Source organism: Phocoena phocoena, chromosome 8, assembly GCF_963924675.1.
Source record: "Phocoena phocoena chromosome 8, mPhoPho1.1, whole genome shotgun sequence".
Lineage (NCBI taxonomy): Eukaryota > Metazoa > Chordata > Mammalia > Artiodactyla > Phocoenidae > Phocoena > Phocoena phocoena.
The window spans coordinates 13,189,749-13,215,566 of NC_089226.1; the positions used below are offsets into that span (position 1 = coordinate 13,189,749).

General features: G+C 58.4%; 1 protein-coding gene across 1 annotated transcript; it reads left to right on the forward strand.

Moving 5' to 3' along the window:
• Positions 1-657: 657 nt before the first annotated feature.
• On the forward strand, positions 658-25,426 carry TRIM29 (tripartite motif containing 29). The gene is made up of 9 exons (XM_065881879.1): positions 658-1,521; positions 9,660-9,755; positions 10,514-10,747; positions 11,901-12,099; positions 14,726-14,827; positions 17,192-17,275; positions 19,442-19,537; positions 22,414-22,490; positions 25,284-25,426. The coding sequence occupies exons 1-9, from the start codon at positions 718-720 to the stop codon at positions 25,344-25,346; spliced, it is 1,755 nt and encodes a 584-aa protein (XP_065737951.1). The 5' UTR covers positions 658-717; the 3' UTR covers positions 25,347-25,426.
• Positions 25,427-25,818: the final 392 nt, after the last annotated feature.

The following is a 25,818-nucleotide window of genomic DNA, read 5'->3' on the forward strand; positions in this document are numbered from 1 at the left end:
TAATTGAACAGGTTGCTGTAAGGTTTAAGTGAGCTCATACAGGTAATGTACCTAACACAGTGCCTGGAAGTTGGCATACAGGGTTAAATGATCAGTAGCCACTTCCCTCCAAATCCTAAAATCCAAATCCTAAAATCCAAATCCAACTGAACCCATCATCCCCTTCAAGATGAGAAGCAGCTCCATTGTCTCAGGGCAGCGGGGCATCTTCCTCTGAAACCTGGGCCCTCACATTACAAGGTTATTTGGCTTGTGTGACCCAATTAATAGCCCTCTGTCCTGTGGGCCTCGCGGGCACCTCGCCTTCTGTCCCGGGGACTGCTCACCTCAGTGAAACCTGTGAGGACAGACGCTCCCATTTCCTGATGAGAAGAAAGTGAGTCAGGAGGAAGCAGCCCAACTTGTTGCTGAGCTGTGGAAAATAGTTAAACTGGGGGAGAGAAAAAACACTTGTTTAAGAAATCAGGCTAGGTATGAATGTGTAGGGTGTGGCCCCCTGTGTGATTGGCTGCTCTGCTGGCTCTGGGAGCTGCCTGCCTCTCCGGGCCCGTTGAGTCAGGCTCACCTGCAGCCTCTCCTCTCCACTCCTTCTCCCCTCTCCCCGCAGGTGTATCTCCGGCTCTGCGGCTGCCTGTCCCACTCCTGCCGAGACGCAGCGCGAGAGGTCACCCACCGCACCTCCAGCGAGCCCGACACAGACCAGCCAGGCGACCCACAATGGAAGCTGCCGATGCCTCCAGGAACGGCGGGGCCAGCCCGGAAGCCAGGGGTGCCCGCAGCTTGCTGGGCCCCAAAGGCAGCCTGGAGAATGGGGCCAAGGCCGAAGGCAAAGAGGCCAGGATCACCAACGGCCACGGCAGGGAAGCGGCCGAGGGCAAGAGCCTAGGTGGCCCCCTGAAGCCAGGCGAGGGAAAGGGCTCCCTGTTCTTGGGCAACAAGGGGCGGTGCCCCATCATCCAGTTTGTTGAGTCTGTGGATGACAAGGGCTCCAACTACTTCAGCATGGACTCTGGAGAAGGCAAGATGTCCCCCTATGCCAGGCTCCAGCTGGGGGCCACCAAGAAGCCACCTGTCACCTTTGCTGAGAAGGGGGAGCCGCGCAGGCCCATCTTCTCGGAGCCCCGCAAGCCCACGGTGGCCGTCATGGAGCCTGGGGACCTTCAGCGGAACATCTGCCCCCGGGCCGACTCGAGCACCCACCTGCACTCCAAGTTGGGCTCCGAGGAGGTCCTGTGCGACTCGTGCATCGGCAACAAGCAGAAGGCCGTCAAGTCCTGCCTGGTGTGCCAGGCCTCCTTCTGCGAGCCGCACCTCAAACCCCACCTGGAGGGTGCCGCCTTCCGTGACCACCAGCTGCTCGAGCCCATCCGGGACTTCGAGGCCCGCAAGTGCCCCCTGCACGGCAAGACCATGGAACTCTTCTGCCAGACGGACCAGACCTGCATCTGCTACCTCTGCATGTTCCAGGAGCACAAGAACCACAGCACCGTGACCGTGGAAGAGGCCAAAGCCGAGAAGGAGGTAACAGCGGGCCCCTCCAGGTCTCTCCTCCCTCAACGCGTCCCCCCACCTCATCTTCTCCCTGGGGTTTCCCAGGGTCTGGGGCTCAAGTCTCTTGCTGTCCCTTGTCCTTTCAGAAAACAGTTCTTTCCCCTCCCGCCCCCAGGCTGGGAGTCAGAGACGGTTCCCCAATCCTCCAAGGCCTCAGGAGACCAGGCATCTCCTAGATGAGCAAATGGGGGCTCAGCAAAGATGCGGGGCTTGGCCAAGGTCATAGGATAAATTCAAGTCAGGTTAGGGAATCAGCATGCAGTCCTGGGCTCTGTGTCTAGCTGGGTCTTTTCCTTCTTTCTCCCTTCCTTCCTTCCTTCCTTCCTTCCTTCCTTCCTTCCTTCTTCCTTCCTTCCTTCCTTCCTTCCTTCCTTCCTTCCCTCCTTCCCTCCTTCCCTCCCTCCCTTCCTCCCTCCCTCCTTCCTTTCTTTTCTTTTCTTTCTTTCTTTTTTACTTAAGGGAGAGAGAATTTTTCCCACCTGAGCAGGGCTGGCTCCTGGGATGAGTCATGGGTGAGGAGAAGGGAATTTGAGGACCGCTTCAAGGCCCTTTTTTTCTAGCTTCAGAGTTGGCTTTTGCAGTCCAGTGGCTCCTTCTTGTTCTATCTGATCCCCCAGCCAGTCTCTTGACTCTCCCAGTGGCCTCCTTTATCCTTCCCTCCGCTGGGCCCCGTGTGCTTTGTGTGTGTGGTTGTATGTGGACATACCTCTGCCTGTAGGTGGACACTCTTGGTGAGGGTTGGAGTTGGGGGGGGAGGGGTGTGTTATATTCATATGTGGATGTTTGCATATGACTGTATGTGTGATACATTAAGTGTGTTTGTGTTCTGTGTACGTGATCCTGCATGTGCCTCTGTGGGGAGGAGCAGGGGCGTGTGGAAGCCTGTGAACGTGGACACCTTACACCTGGAGAGGGTGTGCTGGACCAAAGGCTCAGCTGTGGCTGCCACTCCTGACTCCACAGATGCTGGGCTGGTGCCCCCGCGGCCACACAGCTCTGTGACATGGGCGGTCTCCAGCCGGTGGTCAAGGCAGGCACCCTGCAGAACGGGGCAGCCCAGGATACCCTCTGGGCCCAGCCTTCCTAACTGGGAGTCTGTAGGTTACTCTCTCCTACCCATACCCCTGGGCAGGAAGGATGAGTCAGCGATGAGAAAAGACTCAAAGATCCTTTTCAGAAGCCTCATTTGGCCCAGGAAAAAGGTGACCCCAGTTTCCCTAACTCCCTGACCCCAGTCTGGCTTCAAGCTTCAGATAGGGAGATGGAGATGGGGCAGGGGCCATGGTCCCCGCCTCCAGGACCTCACCTAGGAAATCGAAACAGAACGAGGGGCCTATCACCCTCAGCCACCGCAACCAGGAAATTGCAGAGCCCCAGGCTATGTTTTAGGAGACCTGACTTCTAGTCCTGGTTTTTGCCTCTAACCAGCTGTGAGATGGTGGACAAGTCCCTTCCATTCTCTCAGGCTTGGTTTCCCTTCATGTGAAACTAAGGGATTGGACTGGATTGTAAATTTTCAAATGACCCCTGGAGCCCTAGGATTCTTGAGAATGTCTTTGAGGCATCAGGGATGAGGCAGGGGGCTAATTGGTGCCAAGAAGTCAGGGGACCCCTGTTCCCACCCCCAGTGCAAGCAGTGCATGCACTTATTTATCTATAGGTTTGGCCCCAAATTTCATCTGAAACAAGGGTATCTCCACTTAAGAAAAGCCTGAGTGCCGCTGGAGGACAGGACGGTCTTAGGCAGTTTTCTCTGGCGGCACCTGGGACTAGGACTTCATGTTCCAGTACTGGGACAGGACTCAAAGACACAGTTCTCACCCTTGAAGGCTCGTGATGTAGGTCAAGAGGCAGAGCTCAGACACACAAACCAGTCTGGGGCGCATCCCACCAGTTACACAGCAGTGGCTGTAAGTAAACCTCAACTTGCAGAGGACAGAACATCAGACTGGAGCGTTAGCAATCTTGTCAGTCCACCTTGCATGGGGACACAGGCCCAGAGAAAGGAAGAGACCTGTCCAAGCTCACTGTTTGAGGAAGAAGTTCCCTGAGTCCTCGACCAATGTTGGGGAGCAACTTAGGGGAAGGGTTAGCGTTCCTTTGAGGGGGATGGGATTACAGGGACTCAGGGGAAAATGTCTGATTCACTGGAGTGACTTTAGGGGTGGGAGCTTCAGACTGTGTGTGTGTGTGTGTGTGTGTGTGTGTGTGTGTGTGTGTGTGCACGCATGCGTGTGTGTGCACCAGCAGTGTAGGTAGGCAGGGGCGGGTGGTGCCGAGCGGCTGAGTGGAGATGGAGCTGGAGTGTGGCACTTTGTCCCGGTCTGGCTCAGCTGGAATGTCAGACGTGAGGGATGTTGGCACAGAGCAGTGTTAGATGGGTTGACAGATCAAAGTGGACTGGCGTGTCAATCCTGGCATCCTTTGGAGGCAGCCCCTGCAGACTCAAACATTAGGGCCCCACACAGCTTTTTGCAAGGAGCCCCGTCCAGAACCTGTTCTGCAGCCTGGTTGGTGAGGCCCGGGTGAGGTGATCGCTGACCTATCTTGGTTACTTGCACAAAAGTGTAGACAACACCCAGGGCTGCAGTGCTCATCTCTTGGGCCTCAGATCTCGCTACAGACTCGGAGCAGAGGTAGTGCTGGAGAAAGGCCGCTTGGTGTACCAGCATGACAATCCTTCCTCTGCTGACCCAAGATCAGAAGGTCTCCAGTTCCACTCCGAATGTCACAAGGATGGTCCACAGATGTCCTGTGGTCCACCCCTCTGCCTCTGGGCATTTCCCAGGCTGGATTAGACTGATGAGATGTACATAACAATCCTTTCCTGTGTCTCGTGGCCCTTCCTTCTGCCTATCCCGAGTGCCTTCTGCCCCACCGGGTCAGGGTGGAGGATTCCTGGCCATGGCTGCTTGCTGCAGGGCGGCCTGCCTGTGGATCCTCTTGGGCTCTGGGTTGGCAGCCTGGCAAGGCGCCGGGAGGAGTGCTCAGGCCAAGCATTGCTCTGGAGGGCGAGGTCCTAGCTCGTCAGCGCAGCTCAGATTCCGTGCGTCGGTCGTTCTCCTGACGCCATCATTTGGCTCGGTTCCTCTCTGTCACCATGGCCTGTGGCTTTGCTTCTGGTCTCATTGCCCAATTCTTCCTTGAAGGCTGAACTGCTGGGCTGCTGGGCATGGGCAGTCGCTGCTCATTGAGTTTTGGGAGCTGTGCTGGTCTGGGCTTTTGGGACTCTTTGCGTGGACAGCCATGACCGGGGTTTGGGAGGATGAGCCAGGCGAAAGGCCTAGGGTGCAGTGGCAGGTGCTGGGACCATCCTCCCCAGAGATCCTAGGGGAGAACTTCTGCTCTGGGACAGGGTGGGTGAGACAGGAGGTGGGATGAACTCTGTGGGTGCTGGGGAGGAAAGGACAAAATAAAAAGAGGTACAGAGACAGGAGGCAGGGAGGGAGAGTGCCAGGGAGGCAGGCAGGAGACACCCCTGTCTTTATGGAGTACAGCTATGTGCCAGGTGCTAGCCTGAGCCTTTACACGGTTAGTTCTGACGACGGTCCCACGGGGTGGGAGTAACTGCATCTATTTTATAGGTGAAGAAATGGGCTCAAAGATGCCAAGAAACTTACCCAACGTTACAAAACTGGGAGGTGGCAGAGCTGGGATTCAGATTCATTGTGGCCATAGCCCAGCCTGTTTTCTCTCCACCATTTAAAATGTTGTTTTTATAGGGTTGGCAGTGGCTCCTTGGGGTCACCTGGGTGGTTCTGATTCAGGGGGTCGGGGCCTGGGATCTGTACTTTTAAGTTACCCTCAGGGATTCGAATACGTAGTCAGGTTGGAAATCAGGAATCTAGTCCAGTTTTACCAGGAAGAAACCGAGGCCTGGGAGGTGGGGTAACATGTCAAGGGCCCGATGCTGGTCTGGAGACAGTCTGGGTGATGCTCTTCCCACCCTGTCTTGCCCCTGCCCCGTCCTGACACCCAAGGAAGTAGAAGGAGCGGTATGCCCCAGCTAAGCAGAGTAATACTGGGCTGTTTGACATCTGTGTGGAAATGGGGAAATCTCTCCAGCATTTCAGATTCTTATCCATAGAATCACCATTTGTCTGAAAGTACAAATTTGGCAATTAACTGGCTCATCTGGCAAATGTCACAGCCAACGGCCTGTGTGGTTAATTCAGACCAGGGGAGGATCCCTCGGGGCCCCGTCTCCTCTTCTCTGGGGGCAGCGCAGGCACCTGTCCAGGTGAGTGCTCAGGTGAGTCTGCACCTGAAGGTCCCGTCTGTCCGGGCCGAGACACCACCAGCCACTGGCCACCCCTCTGCTCCCCCAAGGCCGGAAGGATTTCAAGACTGTGTGGCTTACACGGGCCCGTCCCAGGCAACCGAGCGAGAGGCAATCGTCATGGAGGAGTGTGGGAGAAGGGAACAAAGAAGGCATTTAGGGACAGGCCTGGGCAGGGTGTAGGGAGTGAGCTGGGGAGAAGGAGGAAGTCAGTCGGGAGGGAGGTGTAGACAGGGGTGGAGCTGAGGGGAGCTGAGGCCCTGTCAGACATCAGGAGATTTAATCAGATTTCAAGGGAGGAGGCAAAGAAGGAGAAAGTGTGGCCTCAGGGGGTGATGGGGAGGGTGTGGGGAGGAGAGGAAAAGAGGCAGAATTGATGAATTGCCCCATCCGTGAGGTGGGGGAGCTTGGGCAGGGGTGAAGGGCACGGATGATGTCCTGGAAGGTACAGAGAATAGCCCAGAGGTTGAGGCCATGTAACAGAGCTGAGTCCTGTTGCTGTGTCGTGGTCTTCCCACTTCCTCGCTGGGAGAACTCAGGCAAGCTCCTCAATGTTTCTGGACCTCGGTTTCTGCATCTGTAAAATGGGGATAACACGGCTTGCCTCCCCAGGAGGCTTTTGCAGATGAAAGGAGAAATGCGGGCACATAGTGGATGCTCAGTAAAGCAGTTAGGGTCCTTCCTTCTAAGGTTGCAGGAGAACCCAGTACTTTGGAGCCTTCCTATGTTTTATTGTTTCCTACATCCTGCCTTTTCTGGCTTTTGTGTAACCCTGCCAGCAGGGAAAAATTGCCAAGGGCTAAACAGATGCTGGACATATCCCCAGAGGTCTCACCCCAAACCCTCTTCTCCTGACAGGGTAGCACTCATCCCAGAGGTGAGAGCAGACCTTTCTAGTAGCACAGAGTTCCCAGCCCAAGGTCCCTGGTGCCCTGCAAGTCTGGCCTTGCAAGGCCCCCTCCCAGCCGATGTTGACTTCCCTGGTGCCCCAAAGAAACCAGTAGCCTAGTTTCTCCTCCGCCCTGACTGATATTTCCGCCCACTGCTGCAGACAGGGCGGCTCCGCTTTTGACCCTTCTCTCGCCTGTTTCCAGATCGGCTGCCTCTCCCTCCGGCCCTCCCAGGTCACTGGCCGACACCTCTGGCTCTCTTCTGTGCACCCCCCGCTAGCCTCCCTCTTCCCTGCCTCTCTTGCTCAGGATGGACCCCAGGGGCTGGCTCCCGCTACCCTTGGCCGAGGCTCTTCATTGTTCTAGAGCCCCTGGACTCTCCCTCCTCTGTACTCAGTGCCTCTTTCTCCCTCTTGGTCAGTGAGTCTGTGCTCTGCGGGTAAGACCTTTCCTCACCTTAATGCCCCATGCCCCACAGCTGCCAGCAGGTCCCCCGAGCACCTCTGCTCACTCCGCTGGTTCCTTACCTTCACCTTCTCTAGGCAAACCTTCTCCCCTCGCGGAGGGGGTTAGCCTGCCTGCACCACCCCCTTTATCCCACCACCTTTCCGCTTTCCCCAGTATCCTCCAATCTTCAGTTCCCCACCATCTAAGCCTCTACTTTGTATCTGCAGCCCAGTGTCTTGACCTCCCTCCCCTCACCCCCGGACGATTCACTCTGTATCCCGACTGTGTACGCACCACCCCTGGGCCCCAGCACAACGGCACACTCCATCCACACCGCTCGCACCTGCCCACTCCCCTCACTTACCCGTGCCCTGTGGGCCTGCCCGCCACCCTGTCCTCTCCCCTCCGAGCTCGGGTCCCGGTCCATGGAACGCGCCCCACCCAGCAGTGGGGATGGGACCACTCGTCAGCGCTTTCTCTGTGCCAGGTGCTCTCTGAGAGCCTCACTTGCCTGGTCCCAGTTCATCCCACACCTGGCTGGGAGATGGCCTTCATACTACCTCCACAAAAAATGGAGTCACCGAGGCACCAAGTTTGGTAACTTGTGAAGGCCACCTGCCTAGAGGTGGTGGTAACTGGATTCAAAGCCTTGGAGCCCCAGTCCTGGGCTCTGGGTGGGCTCCCTCCTGGATCCCCCAGGCTCATTTCATGGAAGAACTGCCCTGCGCCTGCCCCCTGGCCCCCCAGACCTGGGGGTGGGAGTGAATGTACTTTTGTTCTCTGCTTTCCTTGTGCTGGGTGCAGAGGTCAGGTGAGAAGCCCCAACGCCAGCCGCTCTATCGCTGAGCTGGTGAGGACATCTCAGCTGCGGAGGGAGGCAGCTTCCGGCGTCCCATCCCCTTGGGGCCTTGCTTGCTGGGGGTGAGGGGCTCTCCAGGGACAGGAAAGTTGCCCAGCACAGACCCACTGTCCGGCCTTTAGGCTTCTTCCTCACAGCTCAGACCCACCTACCAGTCCCAGGCTTCTCAGGAACCCTCCAGGCCACCGGCTCCTCCAACCTCAGAGTTCGGGGCTCTCGGCTCTGCCCCCGCAGAGTCTCCGCTGCCCACGTGGGGTCTGGGTCCCTTGACTCTCCAACCTCCCACCGCTGTGTCTATTGACAGCTGGCTTCTCCCAGCCTTTGTCCAGAGACCAGGCCAAACCCTCATCTTCATCCACGTCTACTCCTCCGCTTAAACGTTTTCCATCCCTGGCGATGGCATTTTCCGTGTTGTGAGATTTCCAGCACGTAGCTCGTGGGGCACATGCTTTCTGAGAAGAACTTAGAGTCTCTGGCCTGGGGAGCCCAGGGGTGTGGGCAGAGCGGGCGGGGTTGGAATCCCGGGCTGTCTGGCTGGGGGCTCTGCATCTCCTGCTCTAGGCCTTCCCACCTTCTCCACCAGCTTCTCGGCTCTCTGGGCACTTTTTCAAGAAAGCCAGGACACTCTCTCCTCCATCGATCCACTTCCCTGGGTGTCTGCACAGGGACCCACCAGCAGCCCCCTGGCCTGGGAGAGTATCCAGGAGCTGTGACGTGTGCGCCCAGCTGCTCAGGACTCCTTGCCAAGAGAGCTCACGTTCCTGGTGGTTTGTGGCTTCCACATGTTGGCTCTTCTTGTGCTTCCTCAAGGAGATGGCTGGAAATGGGTGGGACTCTGTGTTCAAAACCCAGTGTGGTGGGGAGACCGGTGAGCGCTCCGGGGTGTTCTCAGATGGCTTGGTCTTCCTGCCTTCAGGTGGAGATCACCCACCTGTCTTCTAAGCTGGCAGGTGCTTTGGGAGCACTAGTGGGGAACCCACAGAACCAAAGAGGTGCCTCTTGGCTGAACTGGATTGACCTCTCTCCTCCCCCAGGGACCCTGGATAAAGTCTCGATCTTGCCCAAACTGCAGACGGCACTCCCTTTCCCATAAACAGGTTTATAGCTGTGCCTGCCCAGACAGAGTCCCCGCTGGCGGCAACCCAGGCTCTTGCTTGCAACACAAGCCTCACGTCATATCATAGAAACGCTGCACGCTTGTACTGCCACGGGACACTCCCTGGGCTGGGCTCTGCTGAGCTGGGCTGCGTCCCCTTTCTCCCCTAAGCTGCTCCCTGATGGCCCCAGATCCATTGAAAGGAGTGGGAATCCCATAAATGAGCTTCCTTCCTGCTCACGTTGGGTGGAAGGCCTGGCAGAGGGTCAGCCTTACGAAGACATGGCTGGGCTGCCCAGCCCCAGAGCCCTGAGTTTACAATGAGATGGCGTTTGACTTGTTGCTGGATCCTCAGTGACTGGTGTGGTGCCTGGCATATCCGACGGCCTGATGAGTGTTTGCTGAATGAACGGCTGAAGGGCTGAGTGGTGGACCCTGCTCGAGTTTGCCCCCTGGGTGGACCCACTCCTTGACTCTCTGGTTCTCTTCCACCTCTTCCCCCTGACTTCTCCTCCAACCCCGGCTCCTTCCCTGCAGACAGAGCTCTCACTGCAAAAGGAGCAGCTGCAGCTCAAGATCATCGAGATCGAAGATGAAGCTGAGAAGTGGCAGAAGGAGAAGGACCGCATCAAGGTAAGCCGCCCCCAGGGCTCTCCCCAGCCTGAGCTGCCCAGAAGAGGCAGGCCTGTGCTCCAGCTCGAGGGCTCAGTTACAACCCACACTCGTTTCTTCTGGGTTCTCTTGCCCCCTTTTAAGTGTGGGCCAGGCATCCATGTTGTCCAGCACCTAATGCTCGTTTTACATCATCCCAGCAAATAAAGACCCTGGACCAACTTGTCCTCCAGTGTGGTTTCCAATGTCCACCGGTGTCTGTTCTGCCCACCAGGCTACCCAGCCACCAAATGCGTGCTATTTTCCCTTTACTTGTGTCAGTGTGGCTAGATGTATGTCTGTCGTGGTTTGAATGCTTGTAAACTGCAACCTGAAATCACTGACTCTTGACCCTGGCTACATAAACAGCTCATTAATTCACTTTCTGAATGATGTTTGGGTCTGGTTGAAGTTTCAGTGGACACACCCTGACTCATCTGGGAACTTTTGGGCCCATGGAGTTACCCAAGGGTAGAATGATGGTTCATGTCAACCCACCAAGGGGGAGGAGCTGCTGATAGATAAGGAAAGGTGGGCTGTTAAAAAAAACCCTGGCCATCTCTATCAAGAGATGGCATCCCTCAGTGATGCCTTTGAATGAGATTCTTGGTTGAACAGGCTTGCAGGGTCAGGGCAGTAGAAGTGCCCTGACTCTATGTTGGGGACCTAAAGATGCACCCTCTAGGGAGATTTTTAATTACTGAAACCGTCCTTCCTCTCTCCCCTCACTCTGGACGCAGAACTTCACCACCAATGAGAAGGCCGCCCTGGAGCAGAACTTCCGAGACCTGATGCAGGACCTGGAGAAGCAAAAGGAGGATGTGAAGGCTGCACTGGAGCAGCGGGAGCAGGACGCTGCAGACCAAGTGGAGGTGATCGTGGATGCTCTGGATGAGAGGGCCAAGGTGCTGCGGGACGACAAGCAGACCAGGGAGCAGCTCCACAACATCAGCGACTCGGTGCTGTTTCTGCAGGTAACAAGCAGCTCCTCTGTCATTCAATCCCTCACTCCTTCTATCCACACACCCAGACCCTCATCCAGTGTCCATCTGTCCATCCATCCATCTATCCACCATCCATCATCCATCCATCTATCCATCCATTCATCCCTCTAAGCTCTATTCCATCTGTCTATTTAATTTTTCCATCCAAGCCATTTCCTTACCTACTTTAAAGATGGCACACAAATATCACTTTGTCCCAACTTCAATTGATAAGCACAAATAGTGCTCCAGGCTCAGTAGGAAACAGTTCTGTGATCGATTAGTGATGCCTGCACTGGGTATGGGGGTGTGTGACATATGAGCGCTGCGTATTTGTTATCCTTCATCTTGTCTGTCTGTCAATTCCTCCATCCATCCTTCCACCTGCTAGACTGTGTTGGGTACTGCATGTACCCAACAGTGAATAGAAAGGTATAAGACATGGTTATTGCCCTCAAGGAGCTCCAATCTTGCTGGGAAGATAAGACACGTACAATTAGAGAACAATATAGAAGAGAGTGTAATTAAGTGATAAAGCCTATGGTTCAGGAGATAAGAGCCTGTGGAAGCTCTGGGATGGGCAAACAGGCTGGAGACAGCTTTGTGGAGGCGGTGGAATTTGAACTGGGTCTTGAAAGCCCATTAGGATTTGAGATGAAGGGATTCTCCAGTGAGAGGGAAGGGAGGTGAGAAGTGCCAAAGTGTAGAGGCAGTGAGTGGGCATGTGCAGAGGGAGAAACCACCATGACTGACCCATACGCTAGTAATTCCTTGCCTTTCTTTGGTGCTTTCACGCCCAAAGACTTCACAGCTTGTGTCACACCCATAAACCCCCATGAGGTAGGCACAATGCACCCAGTTTAAGAGACGGGAACCACGGAGTCACAGGTCTCGGTGCTAGTGCCATTAGGGATATTAGCATCTAGTGGACTTTAGTTGAACCCTTTCATTTTACAGAAGAATAAGAAACAAGTGCCTAGTGGGAAAAAGTGGGACCAGTTAGTAGCAGAGCTAGATCTGGAACCCAGCTCCTCTGCCTCCTGTGCTGGGTCTTCCAGCTGGACCATGAAAGCCCCGTGCAGAGAAAGGTCCCCATAGCTCCCAAAGACCCAGAAAGTTAACGGCTTCTTTCCTTTCCTGGTAGGAATTTGGTGCCTTGATGAGCAGTTACTCCCTCCCCCCGCCCCTGCCCACCTACCATGTTCTACTGGACGGGGAGGGCCTGGGGCAGTCGCTGGGCAACTTCAAGGACGACCTGCTCAATGTATGCATGCGCCACGTTGAGAAGATGTGCAAGGGGGACCTGAGCCATAACTTCATCGAGAGGAGCCACATGGAGAATGGTGAGTCCCCTCTTGTGGGCAGGCCCCAAGGCCGTGGGTGTTTCCTCCCAGGTCAGTTCCTGCTGCCTGGTGCAGGCCGACATCGAGCCAGCTGGCCCCTCACTGTTCCCAGCCCCCCATCCCACTTAAGGGCGTCTGGACTAGGATTCAGGGATGGTACCCCCCTCCCTTGAAGTTGCTGCCACAGTTATGCAGCTATTTACAAGGGGCCTCCAGGGCAGGAAGCATCCCAGGCACTGGCCGCACAAATGTCCTCTCTGTGGGTTGTCCGTCAAACTCAGGGATTGGTTTCATTCAGCTCTGCGTCTGCTTGGCGGACCCAATCCAGCAGCTGTGTAGGTGCTGCAGCTTGTAAGGGCCAGACTCCAACCTGGTGGCTTTGCAGGTTCCAGTGCACATGACCTAGAACTGCATGTGTGCTTGGGGGGAGAACTTGCCTGTCACCATGGCCGTGCTCAGCAGTGTTGAACCCAGAGGTGGACTTGGCCTGGTGGCCCGGCTGGAGATGGTTGGGCCCAGCGTGTCTCCGTGACTCACCAGCTCCCCTGAAGTCAGCTTCTCTACTGAATCACTCTGTCCTCTGCAGAGGCGACTGAATCATCTCACAGCGTCCTAACATGAGAAACCGCCCCATTAAGTGCTTTTCCACCAGTCCCAGCCCAGTCCCTTTAGGGCCTGAAGCTGGACACTTTCCCCAAGCCCCACCCAGTGGCCCAGGCCTTGAGGTTGCAGCCTAACTAATGACTTCTAGCCCCAGCATCCCGAAGGCAGCGACCCTGGTCTTTGGTCTCCGAAGGGAGCATGTGATTCTTTGAGGGATGAGAAGGGGGCGATAGTGTGCAGAAGGGCGGGGACTCAGGGGGCAGCGTCTGTATGTCTTGGGGATGGTGATGTCGCATAGTGTCCCCGTGAGATGTGAGGGACATTCAGTCACTCCTGAGGACAGATAAGCCATTTCAGCAAGACCATCATTGGGCTTCAAGTGGCACCTGGGTCCTGAAATCCTCCTAGCGACCATGGCGGCCATCCTGAGGGGACGGCTCACAGCGATTGGGTGCTCCCTGGACGCTGGCTTTGTGTGAAGGCCTCCCTTACATTATCTGAGTCTCCCTGTGGGTTGAATTGCACGTCACAGATGAGAAGGCTGAGGCGTAGAGAAGAAGCTTTGCAAAGGGCACACGGCTAAGCAGGGGGCGAGCTGGGTTTCACGGTCCGCTGTTCAACGCCTCCGCCCGGTGTCCTCTCATCTGAGAAGCAGCTGCTGCCGGTGGCCGTGCAGAGGAGCTGGGAGTGTGACGATCACGAGCCCTGGGGTACCCGCCTGGTACGGGAGCCCCTCCGCTGAGGCCTGGTCGGACAGATGAGGACAACCCCGAGCGGGTTGGGGCGCCCACCCCTCCGCCTGCAGCCTGCCCACTGTGCCATCTCTAGGTCATGATAGTGCTGGCCACGGCCTCTGTGCAAGTGGGGCCCTGTGCCCTGTCCAAGGTGTGCCGGGAAGCAGCTGCCAGGAGAGGATGGGTGCTGCTGATGTCAGCAGCCCTGCACCTGTGCCTGGGGCCCCGGGCCTCCATGTTGGCGTTCTGGCACTGCTGTGTGCTCGGGAGTGTGTCTGGCTGGAGGAGGTGGGGCGTGGGTGGCTGGTGAGTCAGACCCTGGAGTGACCGTCTTCTCTCCCTGGATTGCAGTCTGCCCACCGGACAGACCAGGGACTCAATCCCCACCATCAAAGGTGGGGTCTGAGACGCACCGGAGCATCTTCCTCCTGGGCTTGGTGGGGACGGGGCGGGGCCGACATCAAGAAGGGTTTCTATTTGTCGTGAAGTGCCTATTGTGTGCCAGGACGCTGCTTGGCACACGTGATGGAGATGAAGGATGAACATCCTCACTCCTGCTCTTGCCCGGGAGAGAGGGAGACGGAAGGGCAGAGGGGATGTAGGAGATGGGGAAGTAGCAGGAGAACGGACTGGGGCAGAGGGCAGCTGGGGAAAGGCGAACTTGTAGCCGCAGATTTGTTTGGGTTCAAGGGGGTCTGCCGGTGGGTGTCAGGGGGAGTCAGCTAGAGTTAGCTACCCCTCCTGAGTAGCTCACTCTCCCCTGCACGGCTCCGCAGCTGGATCCCTGGCCGTGGAGGCCAATGCTGGGACTTCATTCCATCTCCTTCCTGGGCTGCCAGCAGTGGCTGAGACAGAGCCAGGAGACGGGAGTGAAGGCTCGAGCCCCACATCTGCCCTTATTGGCCATGTGACCTGGGGCAGTGGCTTCACTCGCCTCCTCAGTTTCCTTATCTGTCACCTGGGCATCTTCATATCAGCCCAAGGCTTGACGCACACATCAAACGAGATGAAACTCAGTAGCACCTTGTAAACTGCAAAGCGCCTTGCACACGTCTTCCTCATGGGGGCCAGTCCCAGGGAGGGTGGATGGCCCGCCACACAGACCCTCTCTCGTCCCCCAGGAGCTCAGGGCCGGAGGGGATGTTGGGCAGGGAGCCCCCTTCTCCAAGGTTGGGGACCTCGCCTCTCCCTGGGGCAGAGGGGCTATAGGCTGCCTCGGCGACACCCTCAGTGGCTGAGTTCATCCCCCCCACCTGCCCCTCTGCTGACCCGACCTCTCTGCTTCCCAGGGGGTGACCAGCGCTACGTGAACAGCTACAATAACAGCTACACCAGCGAGTGGGGTGCTCCAGACACCGTGAAGAAGTACTCCATGTACCTCACATCCAAGGGTAAGTGAAGGGAGCAGATCCTCCGCTGAGGGGATGGTCCAGGAGAGACGCAGCCAGGTTCCCCTGGGGAGTGACCCTCGCGGACAGGCCTGGGAAGGTCCTGGTGCCTACCTGGTTCCCAGTGTAAGTAGCAGTACCTCCTCTCGCCCTCCGTCTGGCACCCACCCCTCAGCTTCCCTGCCCTGTGCCCACCCCTCCCACCCCCACGCCTCCAGCCCACACCCTCCTTCTCTTTCCTTCCGGAGGGGCTCCTGGCTGCTGGCCTCAGCCACTCCCATCCACCGGGCTGAGCTGGGTTTTGCTTCTCCTGAGGTTTCTGTGGTCCTGAGGGAGGGCCGGCTTCTCCAGAGCCATCCCGCTTGTCCAGGCAGGGGGACTGATGGCTGCACTTTTAAATTCCTCACCACCCCCCCACGCATGCCAGCCCCTCAGCCCTCCTTCCCAGGCCCTGGCGAGGCGCCGCCTGAGGGGCGGCAGCCCAGCTGGGCGTGGGTAGAGACCAGCGCCTGGCTGTCCTTGCCCTGTGGTAGCCCATTACATTCTTTGGCACCAGCAACAAACCACAGCGATGCCCGTGACGTAAGGGTGGGTGTGCCCGGTGGACAGAGGGGTGTGTGCACGTGCGTGTGTTGTGAGGGGCCGGGGTCAGGACAGGAGAGGGTGTGCAGAGAAGGGGGAGAAAGGAGACGTGGGGAAGACGCCAGGGCCTGGAGCGGGGAGCCTCGAGGCCCTGGGCACTGATCCACATGCCTCAGACACGTGCACACACACCGACCCGGTGGGAGGGGCCCAGGGGAGATGAGCTCAGCAGAGAGGAACCTTGGCCGCCCCACCCAACTTGAAAACAGCACCTGGGCTTCCGGCAAGGAAGCTGGACCTGAGTACCCGGACCTATGTTCCTGGTGGGGGCCCGGGCCCGACGGGTCCTGCTCGCTTCCCTCCCCCGGGGCGCTCTCCTTTGGGTCTAGTCCTGTGAGAGGGTAAGCTGCGTTAACCAGCCCCATTCCAGCATTACTGGCCCTGACCCAGACCCTTCTGGCTCCCCAGCTTCTGAGGATCAGACCCTGGGGTGGTATCAAGTCCCCCGACTGGCCCCTGCTTGGCTGGCCTGCTCTGTAGAAGGCAGAGGGGAGCGGAGCAATAATGGGGGATTGAGGAAAGAGCATGGACCCGCCCAGATGTCACCCGAGAGCCCGGGCCTGGTGACCTTGGGCTGGTCACTGCCCCCTCAGTATCCTCATCTGAGAAGAAGGAGCTTGGACTCAGCTGTTAGGAGAGCTTCCAGCTCTGTTACCATGAGTCAGGCTGTGACATTTGTAGGGAGAAGAAACAGATTCCTCCAGTGTCTCTGCCCCTGCACTGGGGACTGGAGGGAGGAAACCTGGGAGCCTCGGGCTCAGGGTAGAGGCAGGGGAGGGGCCGAGGGAGTCAGCAAGATCAAGAAGCAAGGCCACCAAGGGACAGTGGCCTGAGTTTGGGAGCTTTGGGGCAGTGGGACTGGGCGGTGAGACTTCCAGGAGAGATTAGTTTCCAGGCTCCCTGCAAGAGGGGCCAGGGGCTCGGTAGAGAGGACGTGGCTGTGATGGACAGAGGGCGCAGGCGAGAGGGATGCACTGCAGGGGTGCGGGTTTAGAGAAGGACCAGCTGGTGCTCGGCCAGAACGGGAGTGGGGCTGGTTAGGCGGGAGGGCAGAAGCCGATGGAGGACTCTGACCCACGCAGACACACGTGGGGGACGCGTTGTCTGCATCTGTGAAGCAGCCGCGTGTGGATCCCGTTCTTGCCTTCCTCCCAAGACTGTGTGGAGCCCGAATGGGGGAGGGAGGGAAACACCTGTGCCATGTAGAGCTCACCCCTGGGGAAAGCATCCCTGTAGTGGGGGAGGTATTTTTGGCACAAGCTCATCAGGCCCCTGCAGGTGGCCGCCCTCATTCGGTCAAGGGCCCTACACCTCTGCCCCATGGTGGCCGTGGCCCAACTTCCTCATGGGCACCCCATTTCCCAGCCTCTGGGGTCTCAGTCACACAGGGTCTGGCTCAGGAAGGCTCTGTTGACCCTCAAAGCCCCTAATTAGGGCAACCATACATCTAGGACTCTCCAGGTTTACGCCTGGTACTCTCAGCATGACTATTCATAGCGCCCTTTCACGCTCAGAACCTTTCTGATTGGAAGGGTAACTTACGTGGTCACCTTATCCTAGACCCAAGGGAGCTGTCTTGGTGGGGGAACAGGCCCTGGCACAGGCAGAGGCCGCTGTCTGGGGGCAAGGAATCCTGCAGTACACCCCTCAGGTCAGAGCCACAGGCCCCCGACTGAGCCAGGTCCCCCTTTCTGTGATGACAGCCCCTCCTCGTGTGCTTCACAGGTGGGTCCAGGACGTCGTACCAGCCGGTGTCCCCCAGCCGCCTCTCCAAGGACAAGACCTTCAACAATCTGTATGGCACCAAAGGTAGGAGGTGGCTCAGCTGGGGGGTGGGCAGGGCCTGTGTGGAGGCCACACAGGAGGGGCTGTGGGCTGGCTCATGGGCAGGGGGCCTGGGCTCCCCACGTGAGGTGAATGTGGGGAGCTGGAGTGGGGTTGGGGACCCAGAGACGCTTGGCGAGGGGTCCTAGTGGGCTTAGGGCGTGTGCGCATGTATGCGCGTGTACGGGCGTGTGTGTGCGTGTGTACGCGTGTGTGTGACGTCGTCAGGCTGAGGAAAGGCAGCCGGGCACCTCGGCATCCCTGGAAATGCCTGAGTCCATAGGATCTTCTCCCTGAAGTCTGAGTCAGGGGGCAGTGAACACCAGGGTCAGGTGTGGGGGCTTCCCTCGGCGGATGTCGGGGCAGGGGCCCACAGAGGACCTCTCCTGATGTGTGTACTCCTGGGTCGGAAAGCCACAGAGTGGTTAAGACAGACTAGGGGAGCAGGAAACGGGAAGTCAGGCATGCTATGAAATGGGCCATCCCTGGAAACCCAGGAGGTGTTGTTGCCAGGGAGGTGTGTGGGCGACTCGTCCTCCAGACCCGGGAGGGGTGGGATGGGGGTGGAGACACGGCTTCCCCAGGGAGAGCTGCTGAGCGCAGGGTCCCCTCTGCCCACAGCACTGAAGGCACCGCTGCGCCGAGGGCAGGGCCGAGCCTCGATGAGCCCAGCTTCTGGGGGCTCCTGCGGGGGGGGTGCCACATGTTGTGGGGGGGAGGGGACCGGGCCAGCTCTGCCAGAGCCCCCCTCGGACACAGCACCGGGACGTCTGAAGAGACGTGGAAGGGAGTCGGGGCTTGGTAGTGAGGACGAGGCCCCCGGAGATCTGGAAGGTCAGGGGCACCGTGGGCAGGGCCGTGCCCAGGCCTCTAGGTGCAGGACTGGGTTCACCACCAAGCACAGGAGACTGTGAGCTCCGTGAGGGCAGACGCTGGGTCTACCCTGTTCCCCGCTGAGACCCCAGGGTCCAGAAGAAGGCGGGGCTCAGCAAACATTTGTTGAATGAGAGGAAGAGGGGACCAATGAATGGGCGAAGGAAAGGGCAAGGCGGATGGCCCCTTGGGGCCTTGGCAGGCGCACTCAGTGAGGGCCTTGCTGCAGACTCTGCCCGAGGTCCCTGTGGGAGGGGGTCCACGACGGGGCAGGCCACCCGCCCCAGCCCCACGTGACCGCCGACCCGGCTCCACCCCGCAGGCAGGAGCAGGAGAAAATCGCCAGGGCTGGTGGGCTCCACTGCGGAGTGAGCTCAACCCAGGGGGGGTCCCCCACGCTCTGGGCTGCTGAGAGGGTGCGCTGCCCACAGGGGCTCTTGAAGGCCCTCGCGGTGCCCCTGTTGTCCCTGCCACACCGTCCCCACGGCCTCTTTTCTGTCCACCTGCAAATGGACACTTGCAGCCTGTTCAACCTGACAAACAGAATTTCAGGACTTGTATCGGCTGCTTCCGCCTCCGATTTTAGCCTGTGTTTGTATTTATTCGCTCCTTTACTCATTTGTCCATCCATCCGCTGTACAATGAGCACCTTCCAGGAAGCAGGCTGGGTGCCAGGCACTGGGTGTGATGCTGGGCCAGATGCCCCCTCGGAGCCCAGTGGGGGACGTGGACCATTAAACGTGGAGTTACAATGCGATACGGGGCATGGGGCTGAGACACAAGCAGACTTGGGGGAGGTGACACGGAAGCTGACACCTGAATTTGCTAAGCATGGGGGAGCAGGTGGGCTATTCTAGGCAGAGGATCTGGCCTGTGCAAAGAGCCTGGGGCAAGCGAGAGCCTGGTGTGTGTCAAGCGCTCAGAGTGCAGCCTGGTTGGAACGTTGAGTGATGGAGGCCCAACTCCAGGCGAAGGCAGAAAGTGGAGACCGTGGGGAGGGGGGAGGGCCTCATGAAAGAGCTGAGGACTGTGCTGAGGACTTTGTACCTTAATCTGAGGGCAGCGGGCTGTTAGGTAGGGCAAAGACCAGGCAACACTTGATAGTTGAGAAGGACAACTTGATGGCAGGAAGGATTGGCCAGAAGTGTGACGGGGGCCCAGCAGTATCCTGGCTGGAGACGTGCAGGGGCTGGAGAGATTCACAGAAATGGCCACGTCCCGGCCTCCATCCCCCATGCTAAGCTGTCCAGGGCTGATGCCTCTTCCTTTCCCCACCAGGTAACTACACCTCCCGGGCCTGGGAATACGCCTCCCCCATCCAGAGCTCCGATGACCTCCCTGCCGTGCAAGGCAGCTCTTCCTTCTCCCTGAAAGGTGAGCCCACCCCATCCAGAGTGCCTTGGACTCTACTCACAAGCTCTTACCTTGTAAGGATCAGAGCCCTGCCTCCTCGTCTCTGCTGTCAGGAGGGCTGGGCCACCACACGCCAGTCCCTCAGGATGTGCTATGATACAGGCCTCGGTGTCAGGGAGGTGCGGACACACGACACCCTCTACACCCCCCACGCCAGGCATCCCCAGGATGCTTCCATCAGGCACCGAATCTTCCTACTGCAGAACGTCTGTTTAACTCAGTCACCCAGTGAGTCCCAGCCTTGGTTGACTCTAGAACCCTGTGACCACATAGCACCTGTGAGCATCCCATGGAGCCAGAGTCCTGCCGAGTCCCTGCTGGGGGAGGCAGATGAGATGATCTCTAAGGCCTCCCAAGTCTGATTCTGCCCCCCAGAGCTCAATGACAAGGCTGAGCAGCCGGTGCCTCCTGTCCCCTGGGGATGGGGTCACCCTGAGGGACAGGCCTGAGCCAGGCCCCAGCTCACAGTGGGGCCCGCAGCCCTCCCATCTCTTCTGAAAGGTGCATGGGGCATCTATGGTGGGCTGAGGTGGGAGCAGGCCTGTCTGCCTTCTGGCTTGGAGACATCTGGCCTGGGAGACAGGATAAGCAGTTTGGGTGAGCTCAGGTGGAGGGGGTGGGAAAGGGGCAGGCGGACCTCCAGGCAGTGGCCTCGGATGGTGGCTTTATCATCCAGCATTCCCTTCTGGGCTGAATCCCAGCCTATACCCAGGGCTGGGATTCTTGGATCTACCAGCAAGGAGATATGACTAGAGGATCCCAGCCTGCAGGACTCCCAGGCCTGGGGAGTTCTGGGACTCGCCTTGGCCTGCCTGGCTTCCAATAGATCATCCCTGCTCTCTGGTCAAGCTTGGATCAAAGGCCACCCGGCAGGGAAGACAGCCACCCTTAGGCGTGATTTGGAGCTCTCACGCTCCCTAGCATCTCCCCGTTGGCCTGCAGTCTCCCCAGGCGAAGGCCTTGTCCTAGGAGAGCCTCTCCTCAAAAACACCAGGACCTCGGGACACCTGTTGTCACCTTCATGCGGATTAGCTCCCCAGATCTGCTGGGAATGGCCTGTATGGGGGTTCTGGTCAGGGGCTGCCTGCCTGGGAGGACTGACCCCACCTACTCTGGGGCGGGGGGAGGCAGGGAGTACACTCAGGCTGCCAGGGAGGACTGAGTGAGGGCTTTGAGAGCGGCCGTGCCCATGGGACGTGTGAGTCCCTCTGGCCCCTCCTGGGACCAGTGCTAATGGCTCTCTCTCCCGGCAGGCACTGGAAAAGTCCCCTATCAGTTCACCACCTTGGGACAGGCTACCACAGAGTTTTCCAAACCACTGGACAGCAGTGGGCTGTTTAAATATCATCCTGGTACCTGCCTGTTTTACACCCCCCCACCACATTTTCCCTCCCACAGCAGGGCAAATGGGACACCCTATGGGGCTCTCTGCCACTTCTAGGGTATCCTGGTCCCTCCTCCCCAGAGCCCCCTGGAAGAGGATGCATGCCCCTCACCCCCTGCCATCCCTAGCCCACCTGCCCCTGGATGCTGCCTGCTATACAGGCTGGTCTCCTAGACCACAGCCCTGCCGCATCCCCGTCCCCACTTCTCTCATGGCTGGCTTGGGATTTTCTTTCTGGGAACTGAGAAGTGAGACCTGAATTCCCCCCTCTCAACCTCCCACTCAGGACCTGAGGAACCCTCTCTTTCCAAGGCTGCCCCCATTCCCAGATGCAGGGAGACAGCCGGGTTCTCTGCTCTATTTCCACCCCCTTGCCAACCCGGGGAAGGGCCGGCCTCGCCGGCAGCCTGGCAGTGCTACAGGTGGTTTCTGGGCCTGACCAGCTCCTCCGCCTTTGAGCAGGCCAGCCTGCCCAGGGCTCCAGCCTGCCCCTGCCAAGGACAGACCCTGTTTATTTCTTGAGCTCCTCCATGGCCGGGGCACAGCCTGTTCCTTGCCAGGCACCACCGCCAGTCCCTGCAGGCTGAGGGCTGACACTGAGAGCACTTTTCACAGGTCTGTGGACTGGAGCTCCTTACAGACCCGCTGGGCTGAAGGGGAGGGCTGGGGAGGTGGGCTTGGGCAGCGCTGCCCCGGACCAGCGCCTCGAGGACCCCAGGCCCAGATGACGCCCATGTGCTCCAGGCCCCCTCGGGCTCGCTGTTTTAACCCTGGACCGCAGCCACGTGGCTGCCCCTCTCTGGGCCCCAGCCTCCTGCTTGTGAAGCAGGGAAGGGGGAGCCAAACTAGGCAGACAGAACGCGAGGATGGGTTTTGGAGTCCAGCAAACCTGGGTTCTGATACTGACCATTGATTATTAGCTATGCAGCTCGGGGCAACAGAAACAGGGGAGACCTATGCGAGTCCCAGCACAGCGCCTGGCACGAGTGCAGCCAGTACACGGGGAGCCTCGTGCACACAGTCGGCAGGGGTGGGAGGAGTTGGGATGAGTGCCTAATGGTGGAAATCCTGGCAGGTCGTGCTCATAGAGTGGCTTCCCTGGGCTTTGGGGAGGGGAGAGGTCTGTGGGGTGAGCCTTCAGGGTGGGTGGGGGAAATCCCAGCAAGTGGTGGGATCCTGACCTGGATTTGGGGTGACACTCCCCTGCCGCCTGGCCCAGCCCACCTGGCCCGTTCCTCCTCCTTCTGTCTGCCTTGGTGCCCCCTCCCTTTGGCCCAGGATTTTCCATGGCAACCCTCCTGGCTCCTGCATGCCTCCTCAGGGTTGGCTGCACTTGGTCATGGGCTGGATGGAGCTTGGCAGTCACTTTGGAGATGGTGTCTGTGCTGCTCTGGCCCTGGGCCCCTGACCGACAGCCCATGCTCCCTCTGACCAGAGCCTCTTGTCTCCCCAGGCTATCCTTCCATGCTCAGGAGCCAGAGCCCCAAGGCCCAGCCCCAGACTTGGAAATCCAGCAAGCAGAATTATCCGGTGAGTGAGGAGAGCCTGCCGGGGCATGAGCATATGCAGAACGGGCACTGAACGGGGCTCCCAGGAGCAGCTGGTCGGGGCCTGTGGGAGGACGGTGACGTCTCTGGGCCATGGGATGGAGGTGGCAGTGGCCTGAATACCTGCATGCAGCAAAGGGTAGTAAAGAAAGACCCAGGGCTAATAGGCAGGGGGCCTGGGTAAGGATATACTTTTTGGGCCTCGGTTTTCTAATCTGTAAAGTGGGCGGCCCAGGATTCTTTTATGTGCAAATGGTTGTTTGCTGCCTATGCTTGTTGAATGGTGGCCAAAATGCTGAGTCCAGGGGACGGGCATCCTTGAGATGAGTCTCGCTTCCCTGGCGGCCAGCTCTGACAGCAGAGAAGCCTTTGGGCTGATAGCGTGGGTAAGGCAGAGGCTGCAAAGTTAGGAATAGATATATTTAGGGTTCGATAGCTAATGACCCTGAGCTGGGGCATCAAAGAGCAGCACGAGAGGAAGTGTGGTCTTGGGGTCCAGCCACCTGCTGACTGGGGTCCTGAGTGAGTCAGAGCCCTCTCTGGGACTCTATAATGCGGTGCTGAGATGGGGTTGGACTCTAATACCTGTAGACCCGACATGCCTGAGCCCTGCCCGAGACCTCAGCGATCAGGGGCTGTCCTTCATATGCTGTGCTTTCACTTCCCCGCACGCTCTCCTCCAAGGCCCATGCCAGGCCCTGCTGAAGGGGTCGGCCAGCTGCCTTGGGATGGGGGTGGCATCAGCTGGGCCCAGGGGCTGGTGCCCCCCGCTCCCTTCTGTCTTTGCATTTGGAGGTCAGAGCATGGAGAGGTGATTTGCTTCAGGCCACAAAGAGTGACTGGGGCTGGTTTGATTGGAGAGAATCTTTAATTTGCTGGCGATGGAGCTAAGTGATGGTGTGTGTAATCTGAGTCAGGTCCAGGCCCACCGCAACAGCAGGGCTGCAAAAAGCAGATATGGAGAGAAAAAGGAAGCTTTCTCTTCCTGGACTCGGTCCTTCTCCTCCCTCCCACTACTCTCCCTCCCTCCCAGAGCTCTGATCCCAGCAGAGACGGTTCATCATCGCCTTGAGATGCCTGGCAGGGCGGGGTTCTGGGGTCCCCAGCTGGCACCCAGCACTCGGGGAATGGAGGCAGGTGCTAGTGTAGGAAGAGGCTGGCCTGGGGTCTGGCCCCAGTCCTCTCACCAGCTTGCCACGCAAGTCATTCTTCCCCTGTGTCTCAGTCTCCCCATCTGTAACATAAGGTAGATGGCCTGGATGCTTTCATAGCTCTTCCAACTTTCATGTGCTGTGACCCTGAGCCAGGGAGGGAATGGGGCAGGGGATGGGGGTGTGTGTGTGCAGGGAGCACCCTGCCCAGGTGCTCTCTTTGTGCCCGCCTACCACCCTGGACTCTTGACAAGACAGCACCATTCACTGACCTGTGATCTATTTGATTGACCCAGCCTTCCTGTAAGAAAGGCTTCAGCCATTTCTGGGCCTATTCACTTTGCCTTACTGACTCCTTTGGGGTCCAGGCTGGCACCTGGGGATTAGGAGACCTGGTCCAGGCCCTGCTCTGCCACTGAGTAACTTTGGCTATGTCTTTCCCCGCCCTGGGTCTCCATCTCTTCCGTTGTTTAATAAGTGTTTTAACCAAGGCCTGAGCTAAGTTCCCTCAGCCCCCGCATTCCACAGGCCCCCAGTCCTGCTGTGGACCAGATGTAGGCAACGAGCTACTGTAGATACAGGTTTCCAGGCAGGCAGGGCCAGGGCAGGGGCTGGGATCACCCTTGGGGTCTCCTGTACTGGGGTCATTGAGGTGTGAGGCGGGCCCAGGCTCTGACCCAGCTCAAGGGCAAAGCCACTTCTGGAGGCCGTCTAGGGGCCAAGGGTGCTCGCAGGGGCAAGCAGCGGCTAAAATGTGCTCTTCATTGCAGGCTGGAGGGCGATTTCTCAGGGCCCTGATGAAGTGATTGGGAAGAGGAGGGAGTGCTGATTTTGTGAAATAGCTGCGGGATATAACACACAGGCTGGCAAGAAAGTTGTCGCTGGCTCTGTCCTGAGAGATGCGCCCTGAATCCCTATGAGGGTTCCGGGATGAGAGAGGCGGAAGGTCTGGGATGGGAGGCTCCCAGTAGGTGTTGGGCTGGGGCGGTGGTTTGCCCTCTCTGTACCCCTTCTGTCAGGGAGAATTATGCAGAGAGAGCAGAGACCAAGTCTTGAGACTCAGAAGAGGTGCATTGACACGGGTGGGGCTGGGGGTTGGGCTCTGGAGCCAGGTTGCTGGGTCTCAAATCCCAGCTCCTCTGCTTGCCAGCTGGGTGACCTTGGGCAAGTTGCTTAGCCTCTCTGTGCCTTGGTTTGTTCATGTATAAAATGGGTATGATAAGAGTAACCCACTTAATTGGGTAGCTGTGAAAATTCACTGAGTCCATCTATGGAAAGCCCTCATACCAGTTCTGTAGAGTAGAGAACACCGTATTAACGGGAGCTACGCTGGTGCTGGGTGGGGCTTTCTGGGAGTGGAGAGACCAGTTGACCAGGCTGAAGTTCAAGCTCACCAGTCGACTGATGGAGTGAATTCTAATTAGGATGTGAACCCAGAGACTCTGATAATACTGGGGCCCAACTCCAGTCCCAGGGTAGATGGAGCTTGTGGGTTAGGCCACAGGCCCCTAGAATTATCGGGGTTCAGACCACTGCTGCTTCCTGGCGGAGGTTAGGGGGTGGGCATCTGGCTGGTGAGCTCGAGTGCCCTCCGACCTCCCTAACAACTCCTGTTTCCCCCGCAGTCGCACTACCGGCCCTTCTGCGTCAACAAAGGCAACGAGATCAGGTCCAGCGAGGCCCCATGAGTGCCAGGCCGGCGGGAACGAGGGGCCACCACCCCTGCCCGCCCCAGCGGCCCTGCTGCTCTTGCTGTTCTGCTCATCTGGGTGGGAGGGGGCCCGGCCCTCCCCCTGCCCCGCCCCGCCCTCCCCTGCTCTCTCAGGGCCGCCTGGCCTCCCCCTCTTCCCCATCAGCCAGCTCCATCCAGGCCCCCTCCTGCTCTGTGACTAAGGATCACCATCTTTCCTGTGCTCAGAGGCCAACCCTCATGCGGGTGAGAGATAAGGCTTTTCCCCCCTGACGCGCCACATTCCCCCTTTTGGGTGGGATCCTTGGGGCCGGTAGTGGGTGCCCACATCGTACCAGCCTGCTTCCCCGGCCCAGGCCCCTGCTGTCTTTCAGGCCTGTTGGCCATTTCTCTCCAAGGCCCCTTACCCCGTGATGATGTCAGTAGGTGCCTGGCCATGACAGCTGCCCATCTCCCGCCCACACGGGCCC

Bases quoted from the DNA above. Each gene is read 5' to 3' on its own strand.
- TRIM29 (XM_065881879.1), top strand. From the start codon at position 718: ATGGAAGCTGCCGATGCCTCCAGGAACGGCGGGGCCAGCCCGGAAGCC. The intron at 19,538-22,413 runs GTGAGCCCACCC...TTGTCTCCCCAG, and splicing joins CTCTTCCTTCTCCCTGAAAG to GCTATCCTTCCATGCTCAGG. The intron at 22,491-25,283 runs GTGAGTGAGGAG...TTTCCCCCGCAG, and splicing joins CCAGCAAGCAGAATTATCCG to TCGCACTACCGGCCCTTCTG.